Source organism: Octopus bimaculoides, chromosome 20, assembly GCF_046866305.1.
Source record: "Octopus bimaculoides isolate indiv1 chromosome 20, ASM4686630v1, whole genome shotgun sequence".
Lineage (NCBI taxonomy): Eukaryota > Metazoa > Mollusca > Cephalopoda > Octopoda > Octopodidae > Octopus > Octopus bimaculoides.
This window is the reverse complement of record NC_142947.1, coordinates 48,427,184-48,442,684: the sequence shown is the minus strand read 5'-3', so window position 1 is coordinate 48,442,684 and position 15,501 is coordinate 48,427,184. Positions and strand designations below refer to the sequence as shown.

Below are 15,501 nucleotides of genomic sequence, written 5' to 3'. Positions count from 1 at the left end.
GAAATATTATTTGATGAGCGAGAAGAGGGGGGAATCGAGAGATTTATAGAGAAAAGTGAGGGTTGCTACAGCATAGCAGACTGATGGCAGAGCAGACTGATGGCAGAGCAGACTGATGGCAGAGCAGACTGATGGCAGAGCAGACTGATGGCAGAGCAGACTGATGGCAGAGCAGACTGATGGTTGGTGTAAAGCCTCATCTAGATGGAAGGGGATTTTGTGATGGAACAGGGACATAAACAAACCTGGTCATTTCCTGGAGGAAATGGGGTGGGGTAGGGAGGGGTAAGTAAAAATATCAAATAGCAGGAAAGGGAGCTAGACATCAGGAGAAGCGAAAAGAAATCCTGCAGCATAAGGATGAGGAGTCTGAAATGTTGAGAATAGTAAGACTGTGTGTTAGAGAGATGCCATTCAGATGTCATCAGAGAGAAATGTCTGTGGAACAACTGTAGCAGACTTGATTTCATTGATGCTGAAAGGAAAGAAGAATAGAATTGATAAGCTGAGAAGTTACTGAACATGGAGAATGCATGGGAAAGAGAGAGGGAGTCTTCTTTGAATTGAGCCAACAAAAGGATTGGCCATTTAAGGTGACAGCAGTTGTGGTTGAAAGTGATGAAGGATATGAAGGCAGGAAAACCAGCGAATGAAGTAAGATGAGAATTAGCAGATGAGTTAATCGAGTAATAGAGAGGAAAGTGTCATCATGAGATGTTGAGACAAAGGTGACCACACACACACACACGCACACACAATTCGCTTCTTTTAGTTTCTGTCTCATCGACTAAATCCATTCACAAGGCTTTAGTCAGCTCGGGGCTAAAGTAGTGTCTTTAACAATCAGGTTATAAGGAGAAAACTAATTAATCTTGGTTTCAAACTTTGGCACAATGCCAGAAAGTTCAGAGGAAGGGGTCAGTTGATTACAGCGTTCAATTGGTCCTTGTTTTATTAACCAGAAAGAATGAAAGTCAACCTCAGAACTTGCTGCTCAGTGTTTTACCTGGTCTCCTAATGGTTCTGCCAGTTTCCTGCCTTCATTGTAAATATTGAAAATCATCATCATCATCATCATCTATCTTCCATACTTGCATGAGTTGAATGATTTGATTGGATCTAATTAGTATTGAATGGTTTACAATATGTTAATTAAGCAGAAGTAAATCAATTGATTCTCTTGTATTGACATTGATTCTTTTAACCAATTGATTCCTATTTAATCCTTCTTTCTTGACATTCCATTCTTCTCCATCACGTTTCGCAGACCATAGACAGTTTGCCAGGAGAAGATAATATTGACAGTCCTTCTTCAGCCTCCGCTGACAAATCTCAAACTGGAAGTACTGTGTCCGATAAAGGTAACTATTCTGGCCTCTCCCTAGCTTGCTATCCAGCTGTGTGTGTGTGTGTGTGTTTGTATACTATCACCATCACTACCTCCACCACCACCATCAATAATGTTCCACCAAAATGTTGATAAAAATCTAAGTTAATGTTTAGTCAAGAGAAAAAAAAACAAACCAACAAAAACATTGATTTTGTTTCTTTTTTTCAATTTTTATCAAAGCAAACCAAAATTCCTTTTTATTTAGTCTCATCCGTATATATATATCGGTGGCTGTCTGCGCCATGCAGACCTCTTCTTGTACTCTGCCCTTTCCTAGCATGAAGTTTTAAATGAAGAGCTGATCCCTAATACTGCAGCAATGTCTCAGCATGGGGATTCCTTTATCTGCACATCGATTATCAATGTTCAAGTGTGGCTTCAGTCCTCCATGTTGCAGGTCTGTTAATAGGCATTGCATTGAAGCTGTTCGTCCAGAATGAAATTCCAACGGTTCATCCAGAGTCTCACCCACAAGGGCCTGCTGCTCTGGTCTCATACCACCATAATAAGATGTGCATAGTTTTGTGCATAAAGAATATTTTATGAACATTTTCTTTCCATTTCAATTTTTACCACACTCTAACCTTTCATCCTCTGACACAAGTACCCCTCCTCAAATGACCCCCTGCCCCTCTCATAATCCCTTGTCTTGTGAGTTACTTGGTTACCCTGCCAGTGCAGGTGCCACATTAAAAGCATCCAGTCCACACTGGAACATGGTTGGCATTTGGAAGGGTATCCAGCTGTATAAATCATGCCAAAAACTAACCTTGCCTGTGCTAGTGCCATGTAAAAGGCACTGAGTCCACTCAGCGGAGTGGTTGGTGTCAGGAAGAGCATCCAGCTGTAAAATCCCTGCCAAGACAGACACAGTAGCCTTGGGCAGTTTTCCTTCCTGGCTGGCTCCTATCAACCAACCTACTCTCACACATGCATGGAAGATGGGCATAAAACAATGATCATGATATACTCTTACTCTCTCTTTTACTTGTTTCAGTCATTTGACTGTGGCCATGCTGGAGCACCGCCTTTAGTCGAGAAAATCGACCCCAAGACTTATTCTATCGGTCTCTTTTTGCCAAACTGCTAAGTTACGGGGACGTAACCACACCAGCATTGGTTGTCAAGCGATGTTGGGGGGGAGACAAACACAAATACATATATATACCTATATATGACGGGCTTCTTTCATCCCTGTGTGTCCCACCCCATCTTAACAAGAAAACTTCTCACACACTCTACCACAACAAACCAAACTACACTCTCCCTCACATCTCCACTTCATGTACTGTGATTACCTCCCCCCCCCCAATCCTGTCCTCTTGGCCACTGTATCTTTGCTCTCCGCCTACCCCCAACCTGTGCATTCTACACACATGCCCTGTCTCGCTCTATTATTGCTATCTGCTAGCTCCCTACCCCCAACAAAACCAATCTACATCTCCACATCTCTTTCCCACATTTCCTCTTTCATACACTATACCTAATTATCACTCCCCAACCCTGTTTTAACCTCCTCCTCCCCCCCCGTTCCTCTGTATCATTGCTATCCGGTAGCCCCTCCAACTCCATACATACCCAGGCCTTTCACCACTTACTCGCACTCTTTAATCACACTCCCTTCGCAATATCCTGCCACTTAAGTTTTGGCATTTGAACCCCAAGGGTTCGAACCCTGGCACTTGCCACCATCTGTATCTCTCTCTCTTCCTTTACTCAACCATCTCATTCCTACTCTGATCCCCATTCCTTGTGAGCATGCCCGGCATTTTGCCACCATCTCCATCCTGCTGTCTCCCACTCTCTCTCTCTCCTTCTCCTGCACTTCACTCAGGTTGGGTAACCAGGTCTTTCCTTTGCAGTTGCACACCTATTTCTGTCTTCATTCCTGATATTTCTCTCCCTCCGGCCATGTAACCTTGTACTTCCTCTTCAACAAGACACCTGTATCTGTCTCACTATAACGTTTTCATCATCACCACCTCCAATGCCTCCTCCCTTCTTAAAATTTTTTTTTTATGTCTTGCAAGTACTCTATGACCCTGTCCTCACTCTAAAGTGGTTGGCATTTGGAAGGACATCCAGCTGTAAAAACCTTGCCAAAACTGACCTCACCTGTGCTTTTGCCATGTAAAATGCAGTAAGTCCACTTTGCTGAGTGGTTGGTGTTAGGAAGGGGATCCAGCTGTAAAAATCCTGCCAAAACGGTCACAGAAGTCTTTTGCAGGCTTCAACCTGGCCAGCTCTTATGGTACCATCCCACCCATGCCAGCATGGAAGACAGACATTGAACGATGATGATGAATGATATTCATACATCTACATATACTCACCTTAGACAACATATATGCAGACAGACAGCAGTGTGTATGTAGTCAGTGTATGACTAAAAACTATGATTCTCTATCAATTATGGTCAGAGATGAAATTTCTGTGTTTTCACTCGTTAACTGAAGCTAAATGGTTGTCAGATCAATGATGAACTTATTCATAATTTCTTGTCTTTGTCTTTTTATCCATGTTCTTTGTGGTCCTCTTTAACATTCTTGTTTCACTCCTGTCCGTAGAGAAAAAGAAATCCTTCTCTCTGGCCAAGACCCTTAAGAAAAGATTTGGTCGTTCCAAGGTGCGGTCCCAAAGTGCAGACCGAGCTCAGTCCCTGAAATCAGAAGGAGGTAGCAACACCTACCTGTCACCAAATGAGTCCAGCTTCAAGCCTATGTCCAAATCAACAGGTACTCTTCCTTCATCTCTTTCCCTTTTTCTTTCTCACCTAAATTAAAAACATGAATTTAGATTTCATTTTAATGACCCTGTCACTTGTCTGTGATAGCCATCTCTGAGTGCATTTGTGTAATTCTGGCTAAAATTATTTTCTTAGCTGTCTTTTATTTTATTGATCAAAAAGATTTCTGTATTAAAACTTTTTTTTTTATTTTGTGGTTTTCTTGTTAAATATAACAAAAAAAACGCCCCTCCATACACACGCAAGCATGGATCTGACTCCTACACTGTTCACTTTCCAGGCATTTGTACATTACTGCATATGCTTTATGCACACTTTTGACAAGTTCTAGTGCACCTGAGCACTGTATACAATAATTTTATTATGATCATTATTATGTCATAAATCTGCCTCAACAAATTCTGTCTGATGGAGAAATCAGAATTGAAATAAGAATGGTTATGCAACATTATTACCAGTTTGAATCTGCTAAAAGCACATTTGGGTTTGTCAAGTGTGTTTTGTCTGATGAAACACAGTGACGGACTCATTCACAAACCTGAACGTGCTACTGACATTTTCTCAAACTGGTAATAACATTACATTTATACTTATCACTCCCCCCCCCCATCATAATGGTTATGTCTATTGTTATGTGTGTGTGTGTGTGTGTGCATACAGCAGTATCTCAATCTTTTCATTTTCATTTCTCTCTCACACACACACAACTCCCTCTTGATCCATCATTTCTTTATTTAACCTCAACGGGTGAACAGAAATAGCGAGATGGAACCCATCAAATGTGACGACAATGTTGTAACATTTGTAATGTTAACCTAAAATATAAGTTCATAAAAACTCTCTGCTTTCACTCTCTCATATATCTTTTTTTTTTTGTGTGATGCTTTCTAATTGCAGAAGACATTAATGGAATCAGCCTTGAGGTACCACCAATAAAGAAATCCTCATCTCTTGGTGGAAGCCTCAAAAAATTGTTCCGGCGTGGACGCAAGAGAACACGAGACCCAGGTGAAACATCCCGTGAGAGTTCCCTGTCTCGTTCATCAATGCGTTACCCTGCCTCATCTCGTGAAGGTTCTATAGACTCCACTCGCTCTCCATATGTTCCAACACTTACATCATAACTTAATGCTAATATTAATCTCTATATTCAAGCAGCAATGAACCTGACTTCAACATTGTTTCCGACTGCCAACATCTGAATGGGAAGACAGTTGCTGCTTCCAATGAGAATATTTTGAAACAATGAAATCGAGTGGTAAGACAAGAATCCTAGATGTAATCAGGAAGTTTGTTTGTGTTTAGTAATTTGATCGGCATTTTCCTTTTTAAACTTTTTGCATATTTACACTTGAAATCTTCTTGAAATCTTTTCTGATCTTCAATAGAATTAAGAGACAGGATTGCAACTGTAATCAGGAGTGTACAGAAGAACAAATAAGACAAAGCAAAAATAATCTGAAATAAAAGGAAAGATTGTCTAATTCACCTTTTTATACATATTTTTTAAAATAAAATAATCACCCAAAATGACATTTGCTTGACAGCTTGGTTACACCATTCTGTAAAATAATTATTCATTTCTTTAACAATACAGACATTGCTTTATGAATGAGCTTTCAAAGTGAAGAAGGAAAAGAAATTTACAGCAATCATAACTTTCTCTAAAATATATTTGCATCACAATTAAGAGGAATCAGTGTCAACGAATGTAGGAAACGGTGACACAGTCTCAGCTTGCTTTATTTGTTTTCTCTACAGCACTCTCTCCACTTGTATTACTGTTGTTGTTGCTGTTGTTGTTGTTGCTGTTGAGGAGGAGCTGAGTTGAGCCAAATTGTTGTTTTGTATTGTGGAGCTACACACATACACTCACACACACAATAAGTTCTTTTTGTCTTCCATGTTTAATTCTTTAATCATACAAGCTGCGATGTTATTCTCTTTCACACACACTCCATCAATGTGTACCATTATATTAAGCTAGATTTATCTTTCTGTGATAAATCTAAAATATTGCTGTTTCTGTCTACAAAAGATTAGAAACAATTCTTTATTTCGTATTGTCACAAAACTCTGCTTCCATTATTTAAATAGGTGTGACAAAAGTACTTTTCTCAACCCCAGTGCATCACTGGTACTCGTTCTATAAAGCAGAGATGGATGAAATTTTTCTTTAATGGGTTTAACTCGAAACTATAAGTTATTTCACAGGATACCAGGAAATGTCTAGTTTGGTACTGGACCATCTGTGCAACTCGACTGCCTCAATTAAAAGTGAATTTTGACATCTTTCTAGTGATTTCTTTTTTACAACAGAGAGAGGTACTGTACATTCATGGTTCACTAACATATATAGACAGATAGACATGGAAGGGCTATATATGTGTGTGCATATGTCTCTGTGTGTGTGTGTGTGTGTACACTAAAAATTGACTCAAATGTTATATATATATATATATATATTCACAATATATTGTCTAGCTTTTGGGGAAAAAATATGTATGTCACAGCAGTGTCATCAACTACTAGAACAACTCCAGTAATTTGATAGAACAGCCCCCCCTTTGTACTGACAACAATCATCCCTTTCACAGTGACCACAGTCACCCACTTATCCTCTAATCCACTCACAGTAATCTTTCACCATTTCACTTACTGTGATTGGGTTGAGAAAGTATTTCAAGGCCTCTCATTTACCAATATTACCGGGGATGTGTCATTCTTACAGCAGATTCTAATAGTTTCGTCTCTCCATTCTTCAATGGAAAGAATTTCAATAGGTTTCCTGGAACAGCCTTTAGAAAAGATTGAAATACTTTAGAAAATTTAATTTTCTTGATTATTGGAGCAGAATCTCTCTCTCTGAGCATCTGGAGATAAAACTACAGTCTGTTGCAGTTGTAATACTTTCATATTATATATTACTGGAGTTTATCTGGGTTTCATACTCTCATCCTTTCTCTTCTTGCTTGTAGTTAACTTCCTGACTAAGAAACTAATCAGTGGGAGCACTGCAAGACCGTAGTAGAGAAAAATGGGAAGGTTTTGTGGTCTGACCTTCGATGATGACTTTGCCCTGCTGCAAGAAACAAGAGTTGACCTGCAAGAACTAAGTACCAAGCTTGCAAAATAAACAGGGAAGATGGGGTTCAAAATTAGCTGTGGAAAGATGAAAGTGATGCAGATGAATACCAGAACACAATCTTCTATCTTCATCCAACACAAATTCCTCCTGCAAAGGTGATGCAAACAATAATATAGCAGGCATGAAAAGTACTGTAAAGAGCACAACTGGTAAAGCAGAGGCCATGTCCCAGTGGATGCAGCAAATTTGAGAGACAACAAGCATCAGGACTAGCATAAAGGCCCAGTTATATACTTCAATAATTTTAGGGTTCTGCACAGCAGGGAAACCTGGGAAAATGTCAGTGAAGGCAGCCAACACATTCCACTGATGAGGTCTAAGAAATATCCTCAAAGTCACTGACAAGACAGAATTACATGTGAACAAAGTCCTTCCAAGAAGCAAATTCCACCAGAAAAACATTGATACTTTTCCCAGTTGAAACTGTTCAGTTATATTTTGTAGCTGGCTTTTAGTTGGCTAATGACATGGACAGAGGAGGTAGAAAAACAGAAGGGCCTGTCCAAGAGCAGCTGGTGTTGGACATTGCAGGTTGACTTCAAATAGATGAGAACCGGTTGGACAGCAATGGAGAGAAGTGTGGTAAACAGACTGGAAGGAGCATGCTGCCCTGAAACATCTAACATGGGGAAACTGATTAAGAGTCAAGATTCACTTTAGATTTCTAGATGTTACAAGATCACAAAAAAGCATGTGAGGCATCAAGTGGCAACTGGGTGAGGTTCTTTGGTGAGAAGGAACCCCGTGGAGCAAAGTGAAATTACAGGTCCTTGTTAGAAGTGTTTCTGTGATGTGAAAGTATCTCCGAACACATAAAAGTCTCAGGTCAGAATGCAAACACTCTATAGATATTAAGTCACAGCCCATAACAAATTATGCCTTAGGACACAGTTGAGAGAATTTCTATCGTAAAAAGTTCTTAGGACTGGTCACAGACCTACTATGAAGTGAAATATTCATCTTCAGAGGGAATGAATGTTTCAGGCTAGAGTCGTTAGAGTTTCTATCGTATGAACTGACACAAAGTACGAAACAATGGCGACAAAAATAAGCTCCACAACGTAAATCTTTTCGCCGCCGACGCAACAGCGTACCTAGCGCCGCAAAAACGTGCCCAAAGCCGCAAATAGGTATTCCAAGCCATAAATAGCAGCCGATGCCCGTTTATACGAAACTGCGGCAGTATGTGCGTCGCTGCTGCTATAAGTACGTACTTGCAGCTGTAACAACAAACCTGAACACGTAAGTACGAAACAATGGCGACAAAAATAAGCTCCACAACGTAAATCTTTTCGCCGCCGACGCAACAGCGTCCCTAGCGCCGCAAAAACGTGCTTAAAGCCGCAACTACGTATTCCAAACCATAAATACCAGCCGATGCCCGTTTATACGAAACTGCGGCAGTATGTGCGTCACTGCTGCTATAAGTACGTACATGCAGCTGAAAAAACAAACTTGAACAGGTAAGTACGAAACAATGGCGACAAAAATAAGCTCCACAACGTAAATCTTTTCGCCGCCGACGCAACAGCGTGCCTAGCACCGCAAATACGTATTCCAAGCCATAAATAGCAGCCGATGCCCGTTTATACGAAACTGGGGCAGTATGTGCGTCGCTCCTGCTATAAGTACGTACTTGCGGCTCAAACAACAAACCTGAACAGGTAAGAACAAAATAAAGGCGACAAAAATAAGCTCCACACCGTAAATCTATACCTGTCGACGCCACAGCGTGCCTAGCGCAGCAAAAACGTGCCCAAAGCCGCAACTACGTATTCCAAGCGATAAATAGCAGCTCATGCACGTATATAAGAAACTATGGCAGTATGTGCGTCGCTGCTGCTATAAGTACGTACTTGCGGCTCAAACAACAAACCTGAACACGTAAGTACGAAGCAATGGCGACAAAAATAAGCTCCACAACGTAAATCTTTTCGCCGCCGAGGCAACAGCGTGCCTGGCGCCGCAAAAACGTGCTTAAAGCCGCAACTACGTATTCCAGGCCGTAAATACCAGCCGATGACCGTTTATACGAAACTATGGCAGTATGTGCGTCGCTGCTTCTATAAGTACGTACATGCAGCTGAAAAACAAACCTGAACAGTTAAGTACGAAACAATGGCGACAAAAATAAGCTCCACAACGTAAATCTGTACCTGCCGACGCCACAGCGTGCCTAACGCCGCAAAAACGTGCCCAAAGCCGCAACTACGTATTCCAGGCCGTAAATACCAGCCTATTCCCGTTTATACGAAACTGGGGCAGTATGTGCGTCTCTGCTGCTATAAGTACGTACTTGCGGCTGAAACAACAAACCTGAACACGTAACTACGAAACAATGGCGAGATAAATAAGCTCCACAACGTAAATCTTTTCGCCGCCGACGCAATAGCGTGCCCAAAGCCGCAAATACGTATTCCAAGCCATAAATAGCAGCGGATGCCCGTTTATACGAAACTGTGGCAGTATGTGCGTCGCTGCTGCTATAAGTACGTACCTGCGACTGAAACAGCTCAGACTCTACTCTCTGGAGAGAAGGCGGGAGAGGTATGCAGTAATATACTTCTGGAAGATCCTGGAAGGAATTGTGCCAAATTTTGGCATTGAAATAGATAATGGGGGAGCGGGTTATGATCCACGCAGAAACAGGAGTACATGAACCAGTTTGAAAACACGAGATTTCTTATCTGAGCAACTTTTGTAATTCGCATATTGCATTTAATGTAATGCTCACATTACTTAAATAAATTGGAGTAGCATGAAACGTGCATACTGCAATCACTTTGAAATCCGTGTTGCTTATTTTTTTATATAGATGTTCAGGTGCAATAAAGACTGCAAACAAACAGGAAACAACTTCTATCTCATTCCAGGGTGAAAAACTAGAGGTAGTCGATAGCTTCCGCTATCTGGGCGACCAAGTTAGTAGTGGGGGTGGGTGCGCTGAAAGTGTAGCTGCTAGAATAAGAATAGCCTGGGCAAAGTTTAGAGAGCTCTTACCCCTGCTGGCGACAAAGGGACTCTCACTCAGAGTAAAAGGCAGACTGTATGACGCATGCGTACGAACAGCCATGCTACATGGCAGTGAAACATGGGCTGTAACTGCTGAGGACATACGTAAGCTCGCAAGGAATGAAGCCAGTATGCTCCGTTGGATGTGTAATGTCAATGTGAATACCCGTCAGAGTGTAAGTATCTTGAGAGAAAAGCTGAACATTAGAAGCATCAGTTGTGGTGTGCAAGAGAGACGATTGCACTGGTATGGACATGTGGTGAGAATGGATGAGGATAGCTGCGTGAAAAAGTGCCACACCCTAACAGTTGAGGGAACCCATGGAAGAGGTAGGCCCAGGAAGACCTGGGCTGAGGTGATGAGGCAAGACCTTCGAACATTGGGCATCACCGAGGCGATGACTACTGACCGAGACCTTTGGAAATGTGCTGTGCGTGAGAAGACCCGGCAAGCCAAGTAAGATCGTTGCCAGTGCCCCTGGACTGGCTCTTGTGCGGGTGGCACATGAGATGCACCATTTTGAGCGTGGCCGTTGCCAGTACCGCCTGACTGGCTCCCGTAGGATTTTCGAGTGAGATCGTTGCCAGTGCCCCTGGACTGGCTTGTGCGGGTGGCACATAAAAGACACCATTTCGAGCGTGGCCGTTTTCGTGCGGGTGACACGTAAAAGCACCCACTACACTCTCTGAGTGGTTGGCGTTAGGAAGGGCATCCAGCTGTAGAAACTCTGCCAAATTAGATTGGAGCCTGGTGTTTCCATCCGGTTTCACAAGTCCTCAGTCAAATCGTCCAACCCATGCTAGCATGGAAAGCGGACATTAAACGATGATGATGATGATGATATATATATGTATGTATGTGTGTGTGTGTGTGCATGTATATATGTGTGCATATATATATATATATATATATGTGTATGTGTATATATATCTATGTGTGTATGTATACATATGTACGTATCTATAAATAAGTATATATGTTGCAAAACATAACAAATTTTCGTGTTTTCTTTTATTTAATAAAAATTATAGATTTTAATAACAAACTTCTACTCCAGGTTTTATCAGCATAAATTAACTTATATATGCACATCATATACATACATATATATGCATACACACACACACACACACTCACAAATGATGCACTTTTGTACAGTTCCCGTCTTCATGTGCAAATCCAATCAAAAGGTTTTTCTCAACTTTTGATGTTACAGAAGAAATCTGCTTACAATGCCAATCAGTAGAAATAAATCCATAATCGTGTGTGTACGTATAGATGTGTGTGGGGTGTATATATATGTGTATGTATGTATGTATGTATGTATATATATATATATATATATATATATATATATATATATATATAGAGAGAGAGAGAGAGAGAGAGAGAGAGAGAGAGAGAGAGAGGGAGGGAGGGAGAGAGAGAGGAAGAGAGAGAGAGGAAGAGAGAGAGAGGAAGAGAGAGAGAGGAAGAGAGAGAGAGATAGTTGTATTTTTGTGTGTGCATGCTTGTAAAGATGTGTGAATGTGATACGAGGCAGTTAATAGAATCTCTAGAAAAGTCTACAAAAACATGAAACAACCAAGTGAATAAAGCACTCAGTGAACTCAGTGTGTTGTTGTTGTTGTTTGATTTAAGCCTTGAGTAGAGCCTGGACAACAGCTTTGGTATTGAGATTCCTGAGGTCAGTGTATGTCTGACCTGTGCCCACAAACACAATTGGTTGACCTGTAGTGTAGGTCATAGAGATGGCAGCTCCCACCTGAAATTGAAAGAAAAAGATCAATACAGCAGGGACAGACAATTTCATTTAGGGGACAGATATAGTTAACATCATGTGACCCTTGTAAGCTTGGGGGGGGCATAAAGCTAACTCACGAGGATCCATTAGACTACATTAGTCTTCATTAACAAAGTTATTGGTTCATAATGATGTTGTTGGTTAGGCCCAGATCAGCTGTGATTCCGTAGCTCACAGTTGGTCAAAGACATTCCAATTATGACCACATATTTTGAATTGAATATTTGTTTCAAATTTGGCGATAGGCTGTGCTTGAGAAGACCTGTCAAGCCAAGTGGCCAATGCTGGTGTCATGTACCTGGCACCCATGCCAGTGGCACATAAAAAGCACCTTTCAAGTGTTGGGCCTTATGGAGGCACGGTGGCCAATGCCAGTGGCACACGAAAAGCACCTCTTGTATGTTGGGCCTCACGGAGGCAATTATGTATGACCAAAACCTTTGGCATTATGCCGTGCTTCCGAAGACCCATCAAGCCAAGTAAAACTGTAGTCGTGGCAGATACCGGTGTCATGCAAATGGCACCTGTGCCAGTTGCATGTAAAAGCACCCACTACACTCTCAGAGTGGTTGGCATTAAGAAGGGCAACCAGCCGTAGAAAACCATGCCAGGCTGGAGTCTGGTGCAGCCCTCCAGCTGGCCAGCCCTGGTCAAACCGTCCAACCCATACCAGCATGGACAGTGGACACTAAATGATGATGATGATTTCCATCTTTTTAAAACAATTGTAATTTGAAAGAGCTGCTATTACTAGCTGGTCAAATAAACATGTACAGGCTCCACGTAAAGCATGACGTGCTGGATGAAAACGGAACTAGGGATGTTGTGACTATCATGCATTTTCAAGGGACATAAAGGTTTTCACTGATTGTGACCCTTATCTCTTCACTGACAGAAATGCATAGCAACTGTCGAATATTGTCACAGCAGAAAAACAAGGTTTCTAATCAGAGATGGATTATGAGTAACTTTTTAAAAGACACTCCTCCTCCTGTCCACCGCACTCCCCACCTCTTCACTCTTCCTCCACATTCCAGTCGTTCCAAACCTGCCAAATCATTTCAGTCTTTACAGAATACCACAAAATATTTGTTGTACCCAGCAAACCTAAGCATTTGGAGAAAGTAAAGCAGTAAATATCTTTAAAAAATTTTATTAACGACAAAAGAAGCTTCTCTACTAACCTTATCATCAATGGTATCAAACTTTGTAAGGATGATCCCATCAATTAGACGTGGATTAGTCATATTCGAATTATCTGCCAAAGCCTGGTTAAATTTGGTCAGCTGATCAACAGCTTCGTTTCCAACCAGAGCTTCTCCAACAAACAGAACCAGATCCGGCTGGTTCACTTTAATTAGCTGTGGGACAGAAGCAAAATAGAGAATTAAATGAAACTTTTAACTGTCAGTTTAGAAAAGTAAGATGAATTCACGTGGAACCCCTAAACTAAAACACTGGAAGTTCAAAGGGTTATGTAATTAACCATAAATCAAAGAATCAAATTTTTTGGCCGTCCCTGAAGTTAAGCTGCTTGTTCTGATCATCACAAATGGCACAGTGGAACAAAAGTGACGCTGATTAATAAAACCATTTCTTACAAGGATTTTCTAAAGTTTTACCCCATTTAACAGATTAAATATTTCAGTCTTGCACTGACTGGGCAAATCTACTAAGTTTACTGTGCCCACATCTCCCAGACATCTGACTGCTGTTAGCCCACACCCATCAAGCAGTCTATGTCGATCCAGTGCTTATCATGTACGTTAACAGCAGCTATGGAATGTAAATATATTTTCTGTAACAAAATATAGGAATTGGTTTTCAAATTGAGATTTTGTTGCTGTGGTAACAGAGTGACCAGATCAAGAATAAAATCTGCGACCAACAATATTTCAAAATGGTAATATCCAGGTAAAGATTTACTTGAGCCATAATTAAATGACAAGACTTTTGCACAAGTACCAGCTACTATTAGTTCAGTTTGTCACTTTGACTAGGAACTGTAACCATTCCAAAGTACAATATTTGTTTTTATACATTAGCTCGTATTTTTTTGGTGAATCATTTTATAAAGAATGAAGAGAAAAGCTACTTGCTTTTGCCAAAGCTTTCATCAATGGAACATTGTCTTGCATTCTCCCAGCAGTATCAATAAGGACGACATCGATACGATTGTCACGAGCTTGAAATAAAAGATTTAAAGAAATCTTCAAATATAAAGAACTTGTATAAATATATAAACATAAATATAATATAAATAACTTGTAACATAGCTTCAAACACACATGCAAGAAACTCTCCAGCTTCTTCCATGTGAAACTCTTGATGGGAGCCTTGTAGTATTTCTTCCATCTCTTTACAAACTGAATTCAAATCCTGCTAAGGCCCACTCTACCTTTCAGGGTCAATAAAATGAAGGCCCCATCAAGTACTGAAGTCAATCTCATTTGCCAAACCCAAAACCCACCCAAATTTCTGGTCCTAAAATTATGAAACTGCAATTGCCACCATCGTCGACATCACCATCAATTTTCTCTTCCATTTTTCTCAATTTCTCTGTTCCAGAATAGTCCTAAAAACGTTTTTACACCAGAAATTAAATGACTTTCACCAGACAAAAGTTTGACCAGATGATGGTTGTAAGAATTCAAAGCAGACCACAAATTAGGATAAATAATACATCAGAAACCAATATTAGAATTGTATAACAATGTGGTTTTAAAGGAACCCAAATTACATGACATTCACCCAAAATAAATGCAGTTCTTTGAATCATCATCATCATCATCATCATCATCATCATCATCATCGTTTAACGTCCGCTTTCCATGCTAGCATGGGTTGGACGATTTGACTGAGGACTGGTGAAACCGGATGGCAACACCAGGCTCCAGTCTGATTTGGCAGAGTTTCTACAGCTGGATGCCCTTCCTAACGCCAACCACTCAGAGAGTGTAGTGGGTGCTTTTACGTGTCACCCGCACGAAAACGGCCACGCTCGAAATGGTGCATCTCATGTGCCACCCGCACAAGAACCAGTCCAGGGGCACTGGCAACGATCTTACTTGGCTTGCCGGGTCTTCTCACGCACAGCACATTTCCAAAGGTCTCGGTCCGTAGTCATCGCCTCGGTGAGGCCCAATGTACGAAGGTCTTGCCTCACCACCTCAGCCCAGGTCTTCCTGGGCCTACCTCTTCCACGGGTTCCCTCAACTGTTAGGGTGTGGCACTTTTTCACGCAGCTATCCTCATCCATTCTCACCACATGTCCATACCAGCACAATCGTCTCTCTTGCACGCCACAACTGATGCTTCTAATGTTCAGCTTTTCTCTCAAGATACTTACACTCTGACGGGTATTCACATTGACATTACACATCCAACGGAGCATACTGGC

General features: G+C 41.2%; 2 protein-coding genes across 16 annotated transcripts in view; one reads left to right on the top strand and one right to left on the bottom strand.

Annotated features, from left to right (window-relative positions):
• The window catches only part of LOC106882264 (phospholipid transfer protein C2CD2L), a 90,263-nt gene extending 83,837 nt beyond the window's left edge, over window positions 1-6,426 (top strand). For all 15 annotated transcript variants that reach the window (XM_089338645.1, XM_089338644.1, XM_089338647.1 and 12 more), the window contains 3 exons: window positions 1,268-1,361; window positions 3,958-4,125; window positions 5,034-6,426. In XM_089338645.1, coding sequence (XP_089194771.1) covers window positions 1,268-1,361; window positions 3,958-4,125; window positions 5,034-5,260 — 489 coding nt within the window. In that variant the 3' untranslated portion in view covers window positions 5,261-6,426. The remainder of the gene's footprint in view (window positions 1-1,267; window positions 1,362-3,957; window positions 4,126-5,033) is intronic.
• Window positions 6,427-11,290: 4,864 nt separating this feature from the next.
• The window catches only part of LOC106882265 (signal recognition particle receptor subunit alpha), a 41,062-nt gene continuing 36,851 nt past the window's right edge, over window positions 11,291-15,501 (bottom strand). Inside the window, exons 12-14 of the mRNA XM_052974957.2 lie at window positions 14,201-14,286; window positions 13,286-13,462; window positions 11,291-12,062 (exon numbers count right to left, since the gene is read on the bottom strand). Of these exons, the coding sequence (XP_052830917.1) occupies window positions 11,934-12,062; window positions 13,286-13,462; window positions 14,201-14,286 (392 nt within the window). The 3' untranslated portion in view covers window positions 11,291-11,933. The remainder of the gene's footprint in view (window positions 12,063-13,285; window positions 13,463-14,200; window positions 14,287-15,501) is intronic.